General features: G+C 36.3%; 1 protein-coding gene across 2 annotated transcripts; it reads left to right on the forward strand.

Annotated features, from left to right (window-relative positions):
* Positions 1–9,110: 9,110 nt before the first annotated feature.
* LOC149561356 (uncharacterized) lies at positions 9,111–16,956 on the forward strand. Of its 2 annotated transcripts, XM_089825099.1 has the most exons (8): positions 9,111–9,953; positions 10,043–10,166; positions 12,649–13,992; positions 14,286–15,018; positions 15,543–15,643; positions 15,736–15,825; positions 15,909–16,036; positions 16,351–16,956. In XM_089825099.1, the coding sequence occupies exons 3-8, from the start codon at positions 12,658–12,660 to the stop codon at positions 16,493–16,495; spliced, it is 2,532 nt and encodes an 843-aa protein (XP_089681225.1). In that variant the 5' UTR covers positions 9,111–9,953; positions 10,043–10,166; positions 12,649–12,657; the 3' UTR covers positions 16,496–16,956. The 2 variants fall into 2 exon arrangements, with proteins under 2 accessions (XP_089681225.1, XP_089681226.1); XM_089825100.1 differs by lacking the exon at positions 10,043–10,166 and having other exon boundaries at positions 9,239–9,953.
* Positions 16,957–17,331: the final 375 nt, after the last annotated feature.

Here is a 17,331-nt window from a genome sequence, read left to right on the forward strand (position 1 = left end):
CAAATGATGAAACTTAGACATTTGAAGTATACTTGAAAATGGAAACTGAAACTTCTACGCATGAAAATAGAAAAATGAAACTCTACACATTATTCAATTATGAGATAATAGCAAAACCAAAACATGTGTTTGCATTGTGTATTCTATATGTTTCTTGTTTTGGGTTTTTGGGTTGACTGGTGTTGACCAGTCCTAGGTTGTTACCAGAGGCTCGGGGGTTATGAGATGTGTTGGCATGTTGATCTTATTTGGTCTCGATCTTTATAAGCCCAACCATGATTATGTGATCGTATGCTCTATGAAATGTTTGTATTTGTTCAGTAGTCTTCATGTGTGAAGCTGAGATGTATGTGTATGAGACACTTGAGCTAATCATTTTTGAGTCATCGATCAGTTATCCCTGGATTACTTTCTAGTCGCCATGAAGGGACTGAAATGTGGATTTATTTCTTGATGATGTCATGTTGTGACATGTTTGACTCAACCATTTTGGAGTCTTCGATCAGTATGATTTTGAGATATTTGATCAGTATGATTTTGAGATATTCTTGGTTGCTTGTTGAAGAACCAAGGGATATGGTGATTTATATTGGTTATTGAGAACCAATGGATACTTATGATTATCAGTGATGCCTTCAGTTGCCAATAGAGAACTGTTGTGGTCATGATTTTCTATGGATGTTGCTCATGGAGATTTGATGCTTTTATGCATATTTGATGATTTTATCATGGATATTTGATGATTCTTATTGTGGATATTTGATGATTCTTCTTATGGATTATCTTTTGGATTTTCTTTACAGTCGCTTGTACAGGACTGTGGTGATTTATGATTCCATGAGCATTAGGGTAGGTAATCTACTTGTAGTGTCGGGAAGTGGCTTGCAATGGGGGCCGGGGCCCTAAGTGGCTGCCAGGGTAACTCATTGTAAGTTTGGTTAATAAGTGATAACATTTACACACTAAATGGGGATTAAATGAACCTAAAAGAGAATTGTTTTGGTTCTCACCCATGCCTTGAGCACTTGTACAGGCTAGGATGGGAGTAGTGAGACGCATGGTTGCGACCTTGCATTCCATAGTATGCCTCGTCAGTATGAGAGGATACTAGTGGCCGCATGAGATCTGTATGGACCCGTGGAGTTTAGCTAACTGCCAGGGTAACTTGTACGAGATAAATGCGATGACACTTTCCCGCTTGCAGAGTAGGTTTCCTACATGTCATTGTTGTGCCTCTGGGAATTAGATGTCGATTTTGTGTGTGATGGAACCCTTGAGTAGTATACTTTTAGGATTCCTGGACTTAAAGAGATTTGTGCTTTGTGGATTGATATCCTGTTTGGGACTTGAGATTATCTCCTCAGCACGGTGGGAGTGGACCATTTAGGTTCCACGCAGTCGGGTGGTAGTGTTTTATCACTCTTATCATTTGAGATCCGTCTGAAACACCGTGGATGGAGTATTCTTGGTTGGTATTTATCTTCATTATGTTCTTGGAGCATTATGATAGACGACATACCTTATGATGGATGTATCTACTGGTATGTTCTTGTATTGATGATTTGCATATGTTAGTTGATGTTATCTTATGCTTTACTTTGCATTTTAGTAGGATGTTTTTAGGAGTGACATTCCTACTATGTTAATAGCCGATGATCTCTTCGGTGCTTTGGAATGTTGCGCACGGAGGGATGGCTAGGATCCACGATGGTCTAATGATGCTATTAATGGTTGGGAGGAACTGTGCACTTAGTTAGTTATGTTTGTGATGTATGGTTATCTTTTATGATGGATGTTTATGTCTTTTATGATGATGTATCATGTATGGTTTATGGTTTCATTTACTTTAATTAAATCATGGATTAATATTGGATGATGATGTACTTTAATTACATGGATGTTTATTCTTTTAAGCTTTTCATATCTTGTAACATGTATAGTGGATGATTGAGCAATCTAAAAGTACACTTGTATATGGTTTTACTCTCATGTTTTAAAAAAAAATTGTTTGGTAAACTTAGTGAAATTCTTTGGATCTCTTGGTGGGGCATTACATAATGACTCTCAAAGTCCTTGCTTAGAATTAGCCATGATTACTACTATGACGTGGACTTCATTTGTCATGGTAGTATTTGTGTTCTTGTATTGTGTTTTTCTACATGTGTTTTTTTTTCTGTCTTTTGAATAGTTTAGACGATCCTTGTTACTTTGTTGAGCTCAAGAGGATAAAGTAATCACTTTTTCATACACATTCATCTAAATGTGTCTCTTTCTTCTATATGATGTTACATGTTATGTCGTGCTTGTGCTATTGTTTGTACCAGTGATCTTGTATAGCCTTCTTGTTTGCTTATGATATGGTAGCACTGATTCTTTTTGGTTTCCATGTTATTGGCCCAAAAAGACCCTTCTTCATATCTCTTGCGTGTCTTTTCCACCATTGTGTCATAGTTCTACTTTCTTTGAGGAATGATGATATATTTTTCATACTTGATATAATATTACATGTTATTATATGAGCTTATAGACCCCAAAGTTAGTAGATCCCTTTTGTGATCTCTCTTTTTATCATGTGTCCATTTCCCTTGATATGTTTCTCTTCTTGGGGGTATGTCATAGTGGAAAGATTATTTAGTGGACGCATGTATGCTTCCGTTAAAGTCATTACTCCCATCAAGGTTATTTAGTAGATGCATGTATGCTTCTGTTAAAGCCATTACTCTCATCAAGGTGGTTGCAATCTATTAATGTGGAGGCATATCCTCTGCTCATCCTTTGTCCATGGAATAAAAATACAAGTTCTGTGTATAACTTGGAGTACTTCAGCCTTAGTGCTTGGTATGATTTCTAAGGTATAACCAAATCTATGCATTGCTATTTCATGATTTCCCCTCTCTTTCTTTTTAGCTTCCAAGAATTATTGATGGTTCTTGGGGGCTTGGTCTCTTTTTGCTTTTGGATCTCTCTTTAAACCATGGACAGTTTGGGAGGCTCGATCCTTGTTTTGACCCTTTTTTGACCACTAACAATTTGGGAAGTTTGGTTTCCATCCCCTAAGGACACACAAATCCTTATTCCTGGGTCACATTCAATTCTTCTTTTTGGGACATGAAGTTCCCTTGATGTTGAATCCTTGATGGACTGACTAGTATGCCACACACACTTTCTAGACCATTTGGTTCATCTTTCAATGGGTTGACTAGCATGCAACACACACTTGCTAGAATATTCAATGTCATCCCCTTTTGCGAAGACCTTTCTCCATTCTTTTTCCTTTTTATTGTGTGGTTCACAATAAGGCACACAAACCTTATTAGGAAAGTAACTACACTCCTTTATTCGTAGCACTTATAATCTTATTGTGATTTTTGGATGTGATAAAGACTCAAGTCTCTTGGGGGCTTGATGATTTCTTTTCCTCCTAAATCTTAACAAGACTTTCTCTTTTTCTCTTGATCTACTTTACCTTGAGTTTGAGAAAACTCATACAACTGCTAAAGTGGGGCTTAATGAACACACTTGAATTTTAAGACCGTTGAGCCCCCTCTCCATAAATTTCCTCATTGGACCATTGATATGCCTATGCTCAACCTCCTCTCCTCATGTTCTCTTCCATCTTTCCACCCTATCTCACTGGGATATGTTGTTGGTAGTGGGTTAGTACCCCTCGCAGGGTTCACGATATGGCTTAACCACCTTTTGTGGTTCTATAATGCTATTGTTATATCAAGCATTGATAGGTCAATCTTACGGTGCAACAACGATCTTGTGCTTTCTAACAATTGGTATCAGAGCTTGGTCATAGGTTCGAATCCTACAAGCCACAATGAGTGATGCTAGGAGGGGGATTGTTGGTAGTGGGCCAACATCCCTTGTAGGGTTAGCGACATGGCTTAACCACCTTTTGTGGTTCTTTAAGACTATTGGTTGTATCAAGCATTGATAGGTCGATCTTTTGGTGCAACAACAACCATGTCCTTTCTAACATCTACCTCTTCTTTCTATGACACCCTAATCTCTAAGACCAGGTCAACCTAGGCCGATTTGTTCTAGACTAGGTCAATCTAGGTTGACCTAGTCCTCCTAGGTCAATCTAGGTTGACCTAGTCCTCCTAGGTCAACCTAGTCCCCGATAGTTTTAGATCTAAGCACTTGAAAGACCTTGGGGGTTTAATTAGTTTTTGATCATCACACAATCACATTGTATTATTTTCTTGCCCAAAAACACATATATAAGGTGACTTGGAGGCTTCATTTTCACATCACACACTCAAGTAATTCAAATTCTTGCTCTTTAGTGAAGATTTCTACCTTTTGCATTCAAGTAGTTCAAGTATTTAGGACTTTTAATCATTTAAGCAAGGAGATTTTTATTGAAGGATCCTTTGTGAGCATTTCCTCTTCAAGGTTTAGATTATTGTTAGCCATCAAGGGAGGAGATCTACATTGAAGCATTCATCTTCTTCATTGATGCACTTCTATATCCATGACACCATTATGGAATTATGGTAGATCCATTGCAAAGAGTGGAGATACCCTATGTTCCTAATTCAATATCTACAATAAATTTACAAACAAGGCTTTCAAGCAAGGTCGATCCTAATATTTATCTTGTTTTGTACTCAATTACATTTATATTTCTCAATTATGGTTAATTCCTTAACCTAGGACTTGACCAAGGAAAGCCCTCGTCAAACCCCAACCACAAAACCTTTCCTTTCGATGTTGATTTGCAAGGTGGCAATCACAAGGATTGCAGATCTGGAATCTATAGTTTGTGAACTTTATAGAATCGCTAGTTGCAGATCATTAGAATATGTTAACTTGGTTGTGAGATGTCTTCCCAAGTCAAACTAGTCCTTTTGTCTTAGATTATGGGGAGATTTATGGGTCTTATTCCTTTCATCTTTTTATTTTGAGATCTGCGATTGAAAATTTTGAAACAGTTTGCATCCACGAGTTTTACAACAAAAATACCTTTTCCTCTACACATTTCAAGGTGATTTCTTTATATTTAATTTCCTTTCGTATCTTTACCCTATATTTACATCTTAATTGGGCTAATTATACTCACATAACATCTATATTTGCATTATTAGTTCAATATCACATTTACATAATCCTATAAGGGGCCTAAGCAAGTACATTCCCTTATCTTGCATTCCTCTTTATAGTCCAAATTTACTATTAACACCCTTCTTCTTTGGGTCCTAGCTAATCTAATTTGTGTTAGAAGTGGAGACATACTTGGAAATTCCTGTCTTTCCCTCACACATACCTATTTGAATGACTCGGTGCCTCATAAAGTGGAAGCCTACATCTTATTAGAGTGCTTCCATTTTACTCCCGAACACCCTTAACCATGCAATGTAGTAAATTATAAAAAATATGACCTAATAAACCCATAGGTAGAGATGAGAGTAGAGGTAGAAACACTATTAAATGTTGTGCTCGTTCAAGAAAAAGGTCTACCTCCAATCATGGCTAAGTTAAATCTATTTCCCAACCTCCTTGTCCTTATTGGGAATGTTGAGAAAGTTCAATCTCTAGTAAAATCATTGGATGAATCTAAATCTGACTTATTGGACATATTTCACTCGAGGGAAAAAATATTTTAAATGCTTGTAGCTAGTTCAGAAGAAAGGAATTTATTTTAGAAAAGCTTGGAGAAAATATTTTCTTGAAAATATTTTTTGGTATTTGTTTTTAGAAGCTTGTACAAGAAAGAGATTTTTCAGGGGATTTTCATCTTTGTAGGAAAGGAAGTTTTTAAAGATTTTTTTTTTTTTTTAGAAGATTTTTTTGGATTAAGGTAAAAATAGGTTTTGAGGGGACCGAAACCCCATACAAAAATATAAAGATGAAAGATAAATAGTCCACCCGATTTTACAAGGACCAGAAACCTATAGCAACAACATAAAAAAACTAGGTTGTATAAGGACCTGAAACCTCCAAGTAGTAATCTAACAAAAAAACCAACTGGGAAGTAAAATCACAGTAAAAGACAACTAGCACAGAGGTACAAAACCAAAACCAGAAACCTGAACCAACGATCATGACTAGCAAAAGAAAAATAGGAAAACCCTATCATTGGAGCTCCTCCATAGCCTTAGTCAAATCTTTGGTGGTATTAGCAATCTCTTGAAGGGCATCCTTAGCAATGGAGACAGGGGCAACTTGAATGATCCTTTCAATACTCTACCTTGTCCTTTTGCTAGGTCTACTAGTCATTTTGGCATGCATAGGAGAGATAATTTCCTCATTGTTCTTCCTGCCCAAACTAATCACTGCCACACATAGATCGATAGTTATCATGTCCATCTATTGTCAGCTATCCTTGACCAGTTGCCTAAAGCTAGCTTCACAGGCCATCGACTTCTTAGGAATATTCCCAATTTTCCCTTCAAGTTGAATTCTTTTGTTCCTTTCAATATCTAGATTCTTCTGCAACTCTTAGAAATTCTTTTTTTATGAAATGATTTCATTATAGAGCCATGCATCAGCTTGAAGAGTCACATCCGCCTTCATTTTAGCTTTGTCAAGAAACAAAAGGCTTCCACTGAAATTCTTCGCCCTAGTCTCCTCATTTGCACTCTTCATCTCGCTGTGACCAAAAATAATGTGGGTCTCTTCTAGAGTAGCCTCTTTCGACTTAGATTTTGTGTCCCCAGCAAAATACTTTACCTCCTTATCCATCTTCTAGGTTGAATCAATAGTATTTGGCTTGTGGTTAGTAAGCATCATTTTTTTATCCATCTTGATTTCCATCCTCCCTTCCTCCGCAGCTTCATTTATGGGTGTAATATCTGTCACCTCAATATCTTTGTCCTTTGAAATGAAAAAATAGTCTAGGTTTCTAATTTTAGGGTTTAGAGAACCCACATTACTCCCTGTCCTGCCCAACTTAGCCACATAATCATCTTGATTGCCCGAGTACCCATCATTGTTCGAGCTAAAATCTCCACTCTCTATTTCTCCTTCCTCTTCATTTTCATTCTTTGCTTCCATGGTGCCCTTTTCCTCTTTTGAGCTATCATCTCCAACCTTGGGTTCTTTCTTACTTTTCCTTTCTCCTTTAACCTTCTCGTTTTTCTTTTTCTTTGCACTTTCCTTCTCACTAGCCCAATCACTATCTGACTCAGTATCCATGTCCTTAATCTCCTCAATTTTAACATTCTGCATTTTGACTTTTTTAACACAAGATTTATCCATAATCTGCTTCCTAGAAATCTTCTTTCTTTTACCAGTTGATGTGGATAGCTTAATAACATTCTCCTATAATATTCCTCAATAAGAAGGATCTGTCCTTCATGAAGAACAAGCCTAGAATTTTTTTCCTATGTGCATTGAGGTTGTTTAAACAAGGAATATTTCTAGTAGAATGAAAAAGAAACCCTGCCCTTGTATATGGAGTGATTCAAAAAAATAAAATGAAAATTATGCACTCTTTTGGATCTCCCGTCAAGGGTGAAACACTCATAAATGCATGACAGAACATCTTGCCACATAACCTTAATTTGGTCTAGATCGAAGAAGTCCCCTTCCTTAACCAATTTTCTTTCTTCTTCAGGATTTTTAGAAGATTATATATGACAATATTTTTCAAATTTTTCTTAGTTTTTAGAAGGTTATCGGGAGTGGACTTTCTTTATTTGAGTAGAAAATTCTTTATTTTTAGAAACTTATTTATACATATGTATGTATGTATGCGTGCATGTACATATATAGTATTTGCCCACAATAATAATTTAATCTAATATATCATAATTTCAATACCTATGTTTTATCATTGGAATTGAAGTGGTCCTCCTACTAATATAATTGACTAGTTGAAAATGAGCATTTTTGCTTGTTTATCCTTTCTTTTTTCTTATATTCTTTGTGGCTTTCCTCAATCTCTCCTTTCCTCCTCTTTCTTAACAACTTTCATATTCTATAGTTAAAAAAATATTAAAAAAAATTCTTCTCCTTAGTATGAGTTTTTAAAACATATATTTTTTCATCTCTTATTTTTAGGAGCTAAACGATGATGTAAACAATCTCAACATTTATGTTTAGAAGTTCCTAAGAATAAGAGACGAAAAATAATATGTTTTAGTAACTCATAATAAGTAAGAAGATTTTTTATTTTTTCAATCATAGAATATGAAAGTCATTAAAAAAGAGGAGAAAAGGAGAGGTTGAAGAGAGCCACAAATAAAAGAGATAAAAGAAAGCATGGACATGCAAACATGGTCATTTGCAAGTTGCAACTAATCAATTATTATGTTGGTGGGAGGACCACTTCAATCCCAATGACAAATCATACACATTGAAATTATGATACTATTAATTTGAGCGATACTATATATATAAGCAAAAGCTAATATGCGAGGGAACATATGAAAACCTACCATTCTGGAGTAATACTATATATAGAATATATGTGACCAAAAGCAAAATAAATTATTAACAACACAAACAAAATAGAAAGTGAAAATGTTGATAGACTCATGTATTTTTAGGTGAAAGACCCCAAGGTGCAAATCGGTAAAGAAGATTTGAGTCAGTAGAATGTCTTTCATTATGTAATGTCTTGCTTACAAAGACATTCAATAACTTGACAATAGATATGTTGTTTCATGATGGAATGTCTAGCCTACAAAGATATCTAATGACTTGACAATTGATTCATTTGATTATTTCGTTTGAAATACACTGCTTCGCCATCATACAATGTTCAACTTACAAATATCTGATGACTTGACTATTGATTCTTTGATTGCTTAATATAAAATGTGTTGTTTCAACAATTCATAAGATATTCAATAACTTGAAAATTGATTTCCTAATTGCTATGTTTGAAACTAAAAGATCAAAAACAATTACCAACTTTAATCAAAGATTCAAAATAAAAGTTTAATTAATCTCGTACTAAACATTATTGAAAACATCAAAAGAAAATCAATTTTAATAAAAAAAAATCATTCTCATTCAGCTAACATTAGAATCATCTATGGAAAGCATATCAGTCCTCTATCCAGACCAATAATGCAATAGTTTTAGTTGCAAGCACGGAGCCATACTAATAATTACTGAATAAATAATAAAATAGTAATCAATAATAAAATAACTAAAAATAGAGCATGCAGTGAGAATGGAGGAGTCCCATTGTCCAAGGAAATGGGAGAGCAGCAGGGGTGGGCAAACTCCGGGTAAAACCAGAGTTAAAATGGGCTTCCCTCTGACGGTTACCACAAATGCCAGCACAGGCATAACGGGGAGCAGCGTACTAACAGTGTTAAGTTTTCAATGGTCAAAGCAGAGAGAGAAAGAGAGACAATTTAGGGTTTTATCTGGCAGAAACCAAATCAAACAACCATACGCTTGCTTAACTAATCTCGAGATTTTTCCCTATGTTTTACGGGCGTAGTATTTTTGTAAGGGAAGTGGGTTGATGTAGGTTTAAAATTTTATGTGAGGATTTGTTGATATTTCGTAAGTATTGTGAGGGAGGGGCCAAAGGCAAAGGCAAAGGAGAAACGAGGCCCTTCCCTTTTAATGGTTACGAGCTACCAACAAATCCTCTCGCACCGGGAAACTGAATATTTTTACGCGCAAAATAACCAGGAGGCGCGCTTCATACATTAATTCTGTCAGCCCCCAATTAGGGTGAGGGGTCTAGCTCATAAGACTACCCGCTTATAAGGGAATGGTGCTTTAACTCTTCGTCATCTCTTGTGTCGCTGTATATTTCTGGCGTTTAGGGTTTGATGCAATGTCGGTTTTAGGGATTTGAAAGAAATTTCTTATTGTACATTGTAGTTATTTTCGGGATGTTATGAGATGGGTTTGTGTTTTGCTGGGGTTGATGGTGTTTATGTTCAGATAAGATTGGAGAATTTGTGACGGGGCGTGTGCGATCCGGAATGTGATTTGCAAAGGCTTCAAGAGTTAGATGTTCATTTCAAACGGTAGGAATTTTTTAGAGCATAATTTTCCATGGGTTTGCTTGGATTTGTTTAAAATTTTGAGGGTTCTAAGGGTTGGTGGTACTTTACAGGGGCTTATGGCGTAATGTGGGTGTGAAATCGGGAAATTTGTTAAGGGCTTTCGGGGTTTGTGGAATTAGGGCACGAATTGAAAGGAGACTTGGGGATTCTGGGATTTGTTCTGCTGTTCAATTGGTAAGATTCTGTAGGGTTCTAGACTTTCATGGCTTCCCTTGGATTTGTTAAATTCTTTTGATGAAAGATTTTTTTTTAAGGATAGTTTCTCTGCGGATTAGTCTGATTTTCCATGGACGTTGAATTCTTATAGTCGAATGTGGAGGGATTTGCATATTTGCTTTTGCAAGAGTTTATATTAGTTTATTGCTTTGATATGAGTTCGTAATGTTAAGAATTTGATCGTTCTGGATTGTATAATGTTTTGAGAATGTTGAATTTGTTTGATTTTTTGTGGAAAGCATTTGCTTATTGTTCGACAGGAGCTTGGATGGGAGTTTGATTTGTTAAGGATTTGTTTTCTTTGGATTATTGTGATTTATACAGGACATTGAATTTGTTTGATATCTGTGAATGCATTTGTTAATTTGCTATATTACTTCGATGAGAGTTTTTTTGTTAAGGATTTGGTTTCTTTGGATTATTGTCCATTGAAGAGGTTGTTTAGTTAGCTCAATAATTTGTTGGGGTTGTCTTAATTTTTTCATGCATGGGGTTTGTTGAAGGGGTTTGCTAGATTCTCAGTTTTTGCAGGTTTTGATAGGCTTGTTTTTTGTAGTTAAATCAAGGTTTTTTTGAAATTTTTGTCTGGATGTGTTTGTTTCTCAAAGTTTGTTGGTTAAGAATTTCTTGGATCGTGTAGAATTTAGAAGATTCTGTGAAGACTGCCTTGGAGGAGTTGTTAGGCTTTGCAGTTTGATTATCATTTGTTTTTGGAGAACTTGTCAGGATATGCTCCACATTTTGATGAACATATGTTCTTTTTTCCATGTTTGATCTGATAACGGTTTCATGATTTATGGATTGTACGAAGAATTTAGTTTGAGAGGAGTTGCACAAATGATTGCTCTGGTCTTATTTTTTTTTGATTGGTAGTTTGCTTTGGTGTTATTTTTACCTTGGGGCATCCCTTCGAATTACAGGGTCTGTTGTGAAAGCCACAGTGTTTTACTATTCATGCTGACTCTATTTCACAAAGGTTTATTATGATAAATTTGGAAAATTTACTTAGTTTTTGGCTGTTATGGATGGATGAAATTTGATAGATATATTAAATGGTATCTTTAGCTTGATTTTGCAGGTGTTGTTCTGTTTGTTCTTGTGAAATGTTCTGAAAGGTTTTTTTTTTATCTTGAAGGTGTAATTTTTCTGTAGACAATCAAGACCATAACTTAGATGTCACAATTGAGCTGTACTTTTTCTGTCGAATTTGGACTTATACTTGGTCCTAACCATTGGGATACATCACTTTCAGTGAGTTGAATACTGATTTCAGCATTCCGTCATGCCTTGTGATGATACATATACAGGCTTTACTTTAGAAGCCCAAGTGCATGTGAGCTTTTTCCATTAGATGGTAGATTTATTTTCCCAGGGGTTAGTTGAATTGGTTGTAATATGAGGCTTTTTATTATTAATCTTTTGAATTTTGGAGTAGTTTGAAGTTTGTACTTTGTAAATGGTTCATTTGTTTAGGAATTTAGTTTTCAGCAGGTATTGTATATTTTTGGTGTTGGACATGAAATGGTTCTCAACAGTTTAATCCATGGAGGCTTTTTTCTGGTTTTGAATATATTTCATTTTATAATAGTTTTTAAGGTTTGCACAAATCTGGTAATTAGCAGGTTTGCTTTAATAAGGCTTTGTTTTCTGATTGAATTGAAGTGAGAATGTGCAAGACATTTACAAGGGTTCAACTGAATTTTCTTTTGCAGTGTTTCTTGTACTTAAGTTTTCTTAGGCCATTGAACTGTTAGGAATCCTCAATGGATTGTTAATGTATTATTCGTTTAATTTATTTGATCTTTTGAAATGGCTTGTTGGATTTGTTTTCTGCTAGGTTTGTATTCTCTTTGATGTAGGGGATATTGAGATACTTTATTAAGCTTTTTGGATTTGTTTTTGGTGTTGGATTTGTTCTGGTTTTTTAGAGGCATATGTGCTGCTATTGGATTTAGTTTTTGCAGTGCTTGTGCCAACGGTTAGTGTTGTATACACTTTCAAAATTATGTGTCTGAATCTGTCCATTTGTTTAAAATTAGAAACATTTATTTTGGGATATGTTATGAAACCTTTGTCTTTTGGATACCTGACCTTATTTAGAGTCTTCCAAACTGTTCTTTTGCAGTGTTCATTTTTATAAGGGTTTGGTGTACTAGTTAGAAATTGGATTTTGTTTAGTAGGATTTGTTTTGTTAATTGTTTAAAACTACAGTGGCAGAAGGTGCAGTGCTTAGTTTTTGTTTTTTTGTTTTTCTGCACTTGAACTTGTTTGAGACTGTTTGATGTGTTTAATAACAATTTTCAGCCCTTTTTACTTATAGGTTTTTTTTAATAGTTGAGATAGGACTCTTCCTGCTGTTGAATCATTGCTCTTTATCCCAAGGTTAATTGTTATGCAGCTGTTGTATTCTGAATGCTTTCAAAATGTTTAATCTTGCAGTCTGTGAGCATGGAGAATGGAGAAAGAGTGGATGTTTTTAGGAAGAAGCGGTCTGAGTCATCAAGGAAACCAAGATTGGGAGGATCACACACTTTCATGAATGAGCATGAGCATTCCTCAGCTTCTGGTTCACCGCTGTCTGATCCCCAGTCTAATCCAGGTTTTGACAAAGGTTCCAATGAGGATGCAGGAAAGTTTACAAACCATTATTCTTCCAATGGGGGAGGTGATTACAAGAGGAAGTTGGGAAATGGTAATATTAAGGCCAGGGTTGAGAATGGTAAGGAGGATTTGGGCAGGAACAAGTCAGGTAATAGAAATACTGCTGGTGGGGGAAGAGACGATGATTGGGATGACATAAAAAGAGTCCGGAGGGCGGTTACAGAATTGAATGGCATTAACAAGCAGAAGGGCATGGAGGAGGATAGAATTAATGACAGGAAACATGACAGAGGAGTGGGTTCTAAGTTGCAGGATTATGACAGGAACAGGCGAGTGGAAAAATCCTCAAGGGAGAAAATTCATAGGGATGCTTCTCATCATGACAAGAATTTCAAAGAGAGTTCCATGGGCGAGAAGGGTACTGAGAGGGACAGGAAATTTTTTGGGGAAACATTTAAACGTAAAATGCGCACTGATGAATTGGATGTGTCTAAGCGGCCCAGAGATGCTGGAAAGGAGAGAAAAGATTCTTATGGAAGGCATGCCAGTCATGAGAAATCTGACTGGGATGAGGATTGCGATCAAGATAGAGATAGGAACCATGGTGGTGTTTTTTGTGGTAGGAATCATGATGGGCAGGGCAATTCAAAATTTGGTGATGGCAATCAGAGGGCTGCAACAGTTGGTGGACTGACTGCTGTTGTTGGATTATTGGATTGGTGTAATTCAGATGGACATAAAATAATGGAGAAGAGGTCCTCTGATGCCCGTACTGTTGGTCTGGTGAAAGAAGGACCGGACTCTGGCCATGGTGCTGGGCATACCAAGTTGCAAGATGGAGGCAGGAATGTAGATGGTCATCATGCAGGGCAATCAAAATCAGCAAATGCCGAAGTCAAAGCTCCAGAAGGCCTAAATCCGACACAAGTTAAAACGGCACATAATGGAAATGCCTATGATATTAGAGAATCATTGGATAAATCCACACTAAAACAAGATGATTTACCTTCTAAAGAGAATCGGACCACCACTGTGAAATTGAAGGTAAGTGGAATCACCCATGCGATTCATGGTAGTTTAGCATCCGGGAATAAACAGAAGACAGCTGAAGGTTCATGTGCATTTGCAAGGCCTCCACAAGTACCTGAAGGAGGTAGACGGCGCCAGAGACTTATTCTTCAGGTGCATATCTTTTTCGTGTAGAAGACAGTCTTATTTTATTGTCTCACTGATATGAAGTGGTATATTTTAGTATGAACAACATTGTATTACTTGAATCATGGTTTATAATACTTTCTAAGGAGAGTTGAAGGACCATGATACGTATTCTTTAGTAGCAAGAACAAAAATCTCAGTCAATTTAGTTTACAAGAGTATTGTTCGACTTTTAACAAACTTTAATTTGTGCCTATTATTTTGTCTTTGAATGTTGTGGTTTATACAATATGTTTGTAATCTTGAAAATTGATATGCAGGAAAATTCAGATGACGAAGATGACTATCCTCCAAGGGCAGAAAATTGTTTACAAGATTCATTCCACAAGGAGTCTCCAGCCAATTGTGCTGCCTCTACCAGGATGGATATGAATCAGTCAAATGAAGAAAGAAAAAACAAACTTGCAGATGAAAGTACCTCCGGAAAGCAGGTAGAAATTAACAATTTTGCAGGAAATCAACCTGTCCGCAAGAGCTCAAGGATACCTAAGAAACGTGTTCTGGCTGGGGAAATTGACGAAGATGAAGATATTGAAGAAGCATCCCAGCGCAAAACCTCGAGAACCCCAAAAAAACGCCTGCAAAATGGTGAATATGATGATAGGGAAGAAGCTGAAATGCTTAAGCGTAAAAGGTCAAGGATACCTAAGAAGCGAATGCTTCAAAGTGAATACGTTGAAGAAGATGAGGGAGATGGAGCACATTATTATAAAAGGAAACAGAAAAAGTTTAAGTCTGCAAGAGATGCAGAGTACTTGTATGACTATGATGAGGATATTGCAACAGATAGAGAGTTTGAAACTTCAGACATTGAACCTGAAGGAAGGAAGAACAACAATAGAAAAGAAACTTTAAATTCAACTATTGATGAGAAGAAGGAAATTCCTCTTACTGCACGCCAAAGGGCTATGCAGTCATCCAAGGATGTGGATGCAGAAGTAGGAGCAAATTTGATCGAGTTCCCAGAAGGATTGCCTCATAGTGGTCAGAGGAGTAAGTTTCTTTAACCTTATGTTTTTAGTGCACAAGAGGACACTTGAAAATTAATTTTATTTCGCATTACTACACATTTTTTATTGATAGCAGCCCTCACATCAGCTGGCGGTTGCTTGTTTTATTTTTTATTTTTCTGGTTTCTGTTTTATCCAAGGATGCATCACAAGTTTTCTAACCTATAGCATTTACATATGGTATTTGTGTTTACAATTTGAGATTGAGCATTCAATGTTGAAGCTCACTATTTATCCTGTACTGACCTTTTTCCCCCTAACATAATGGTGTGAGTGTTGGTATTGTCTGAATGTCTAATTGTCTTGCATTTCTTGTAATTATGTTGACATTGCATTTTATGCTGGTGGATGAAACGTATCCCAGGTGTTTAAATGTTCCAGTTTCATGCATTTATTTTTAAGGATGTTGATGCTGCATGTTATGGCTGGTGGATTAGGTTGTTTTGGTCACTAATAATAGAGGCACCCCATACAGATTTATTAACTTTCTTTTTCCTTATTTAATAGGGAAAAAAGAAAAGTTGTCTGAGGTAGAGCAACAGCTGAAGAAAGCAGAGGCTGCACAAAGACGCAAACAGCAAGTAGAAAGGGCTGCTAATGCTCAGCAGGTATGAGTTTGGTCCTAGTTAATGATGGATTTGTATCTAACAAGAAAGAAGCACATGTTGCTATAATCAATTTTCTTGCTTTTGTGTCCCAGGCTGAGGCAATCAAGAAAATTCTAGGTACTGATTCTACAAGAAAGAAAAAAGGAGACAAGCTACGCAAACAGAGAGATGAGAAGGAACAGGTGAGTTGCAGATCTGAAAATTTTAGTAAGTATTATAATTTATTTTTGTTCTTCTAGTTATTGACATTTTAATCTCTCTTTAGGAGAAGTCTGCAAGTGCGACGATGCTTGCTCCAAATACTGTGAGATGGGTTATGGGGCCTTCTGGCACAGTTGTATCATTTTCTCAAGATGCGGTTCTTCCAAGCATATTCAATTCTGCCCCTTGCAGGTTAGAATTTAGTTGCTTTTGGTAGTGTTTATTTTCGCTCCGGACATTATGTAGTCACTGTGTGCCACTGAATTACTTGGTAACAATTACTATGGCAATCACTAAAATGGTTCCAATAACTAGACAATTTAAGGTGTACATTCATTCCAGAGAACTTGGAGTGCATGTACGACATGCTAGTGAGTGGTATTTTTAGTCTCTTTATGGAAGTTTAGTCATCACTGCATAAATTTCTCAAAGCTAGCAAAACATGCTTAAGTTGGTTGAAAGAGATGGCTGATCCTTTTCTTGTTCACTTTTTTCCGTTATTGTAGGTATCCTCCTCCTCGTGAGAAATGTGCAGGCCCGCTATGTAACAATACATACAAATATAGAGACTCTAAATCTAATCTACCGCTTTGTAGCCTTCAATGCTACCGAGCTATTCATGGTGTGTCACATCCTGTATCTACTTGTTAGAATTGCATAATATTATTGATGTGTTTAGATTTGTACATTTAAGAGTATGTACATGCACAGGAGATTTGTAAATACCATTTTTGATATTACAATGGAATCTTTGAAAGTTTTCATGGAGATTGCTAGTGCCAAAGGTCAACATGAGCTTTGCTGTATATGTTTAGATGTCATTTTTGCAAGATTAGAATAGCGCAGTGGCTGTTTGCCTATAGCATGTCTGCGTGGTATGTCACATGTTAGACTCTCGGAATCTTTGAAAGCTTTCATGGAGATTACAGTGCCAAAGTCAACATGAGCTTTGCTGTATATGTTCAGATGCCATTTTTGCAAGATTAGAATAGCTCATTGGCTGTTTGCCTATAGCATGTCTGCATAGTATGTCACTCATGAGACTGTTTCGGCAGGCGGTAGATGATTTTCATAATCAAAGGTGTTTTCAAATGCACCCATTTTTTTCACCATTAAGTTGGCATGTCCAGAAAATGGTGTCTTGCACTGAAGTTAGCAATTGATGTAGTAGATTCATTTTGTTCTCTATGCTTTTCCTCCAGTTTTGTTAGTACTGATGTACGCCTGTCTCTGGGCTTCGGAAACTGCATAAACACCCAATTTCCTTTCTAAGATGGAAAGCTTCATGATAGAAATGATCCCTTCTTTTTTTTGCTCTCACAGTCGGCTACCATATGGACTGGAGTGAATACCAACTTCAGTCTATCGTTCCTTTTAAGAGTTTTGATTAATGTTTTTGAACAATTGTAATACTTGTACGTAGCAATTTATGACTTCATAATATTTTTCACAGTGCTGTTAAATATCTTGTGGGACTTTTAGGAGAG

This window comes from Cupressus sempervirens, chromosome 4 (genome assembly GCF_028749045.1).
Source record: "Cupressus sempervirens isolate cs-2001-9-10 chromosome 4, ASM2874904v1, whole genome shotgun sequence".
Classification (NCBI taxonomy): Eukaryota; Viridiplantae; Streptophyta; class Pinopsida; order Cupressales; family Cupressaceae; genus Cupressus; species Cupressus sempervirens.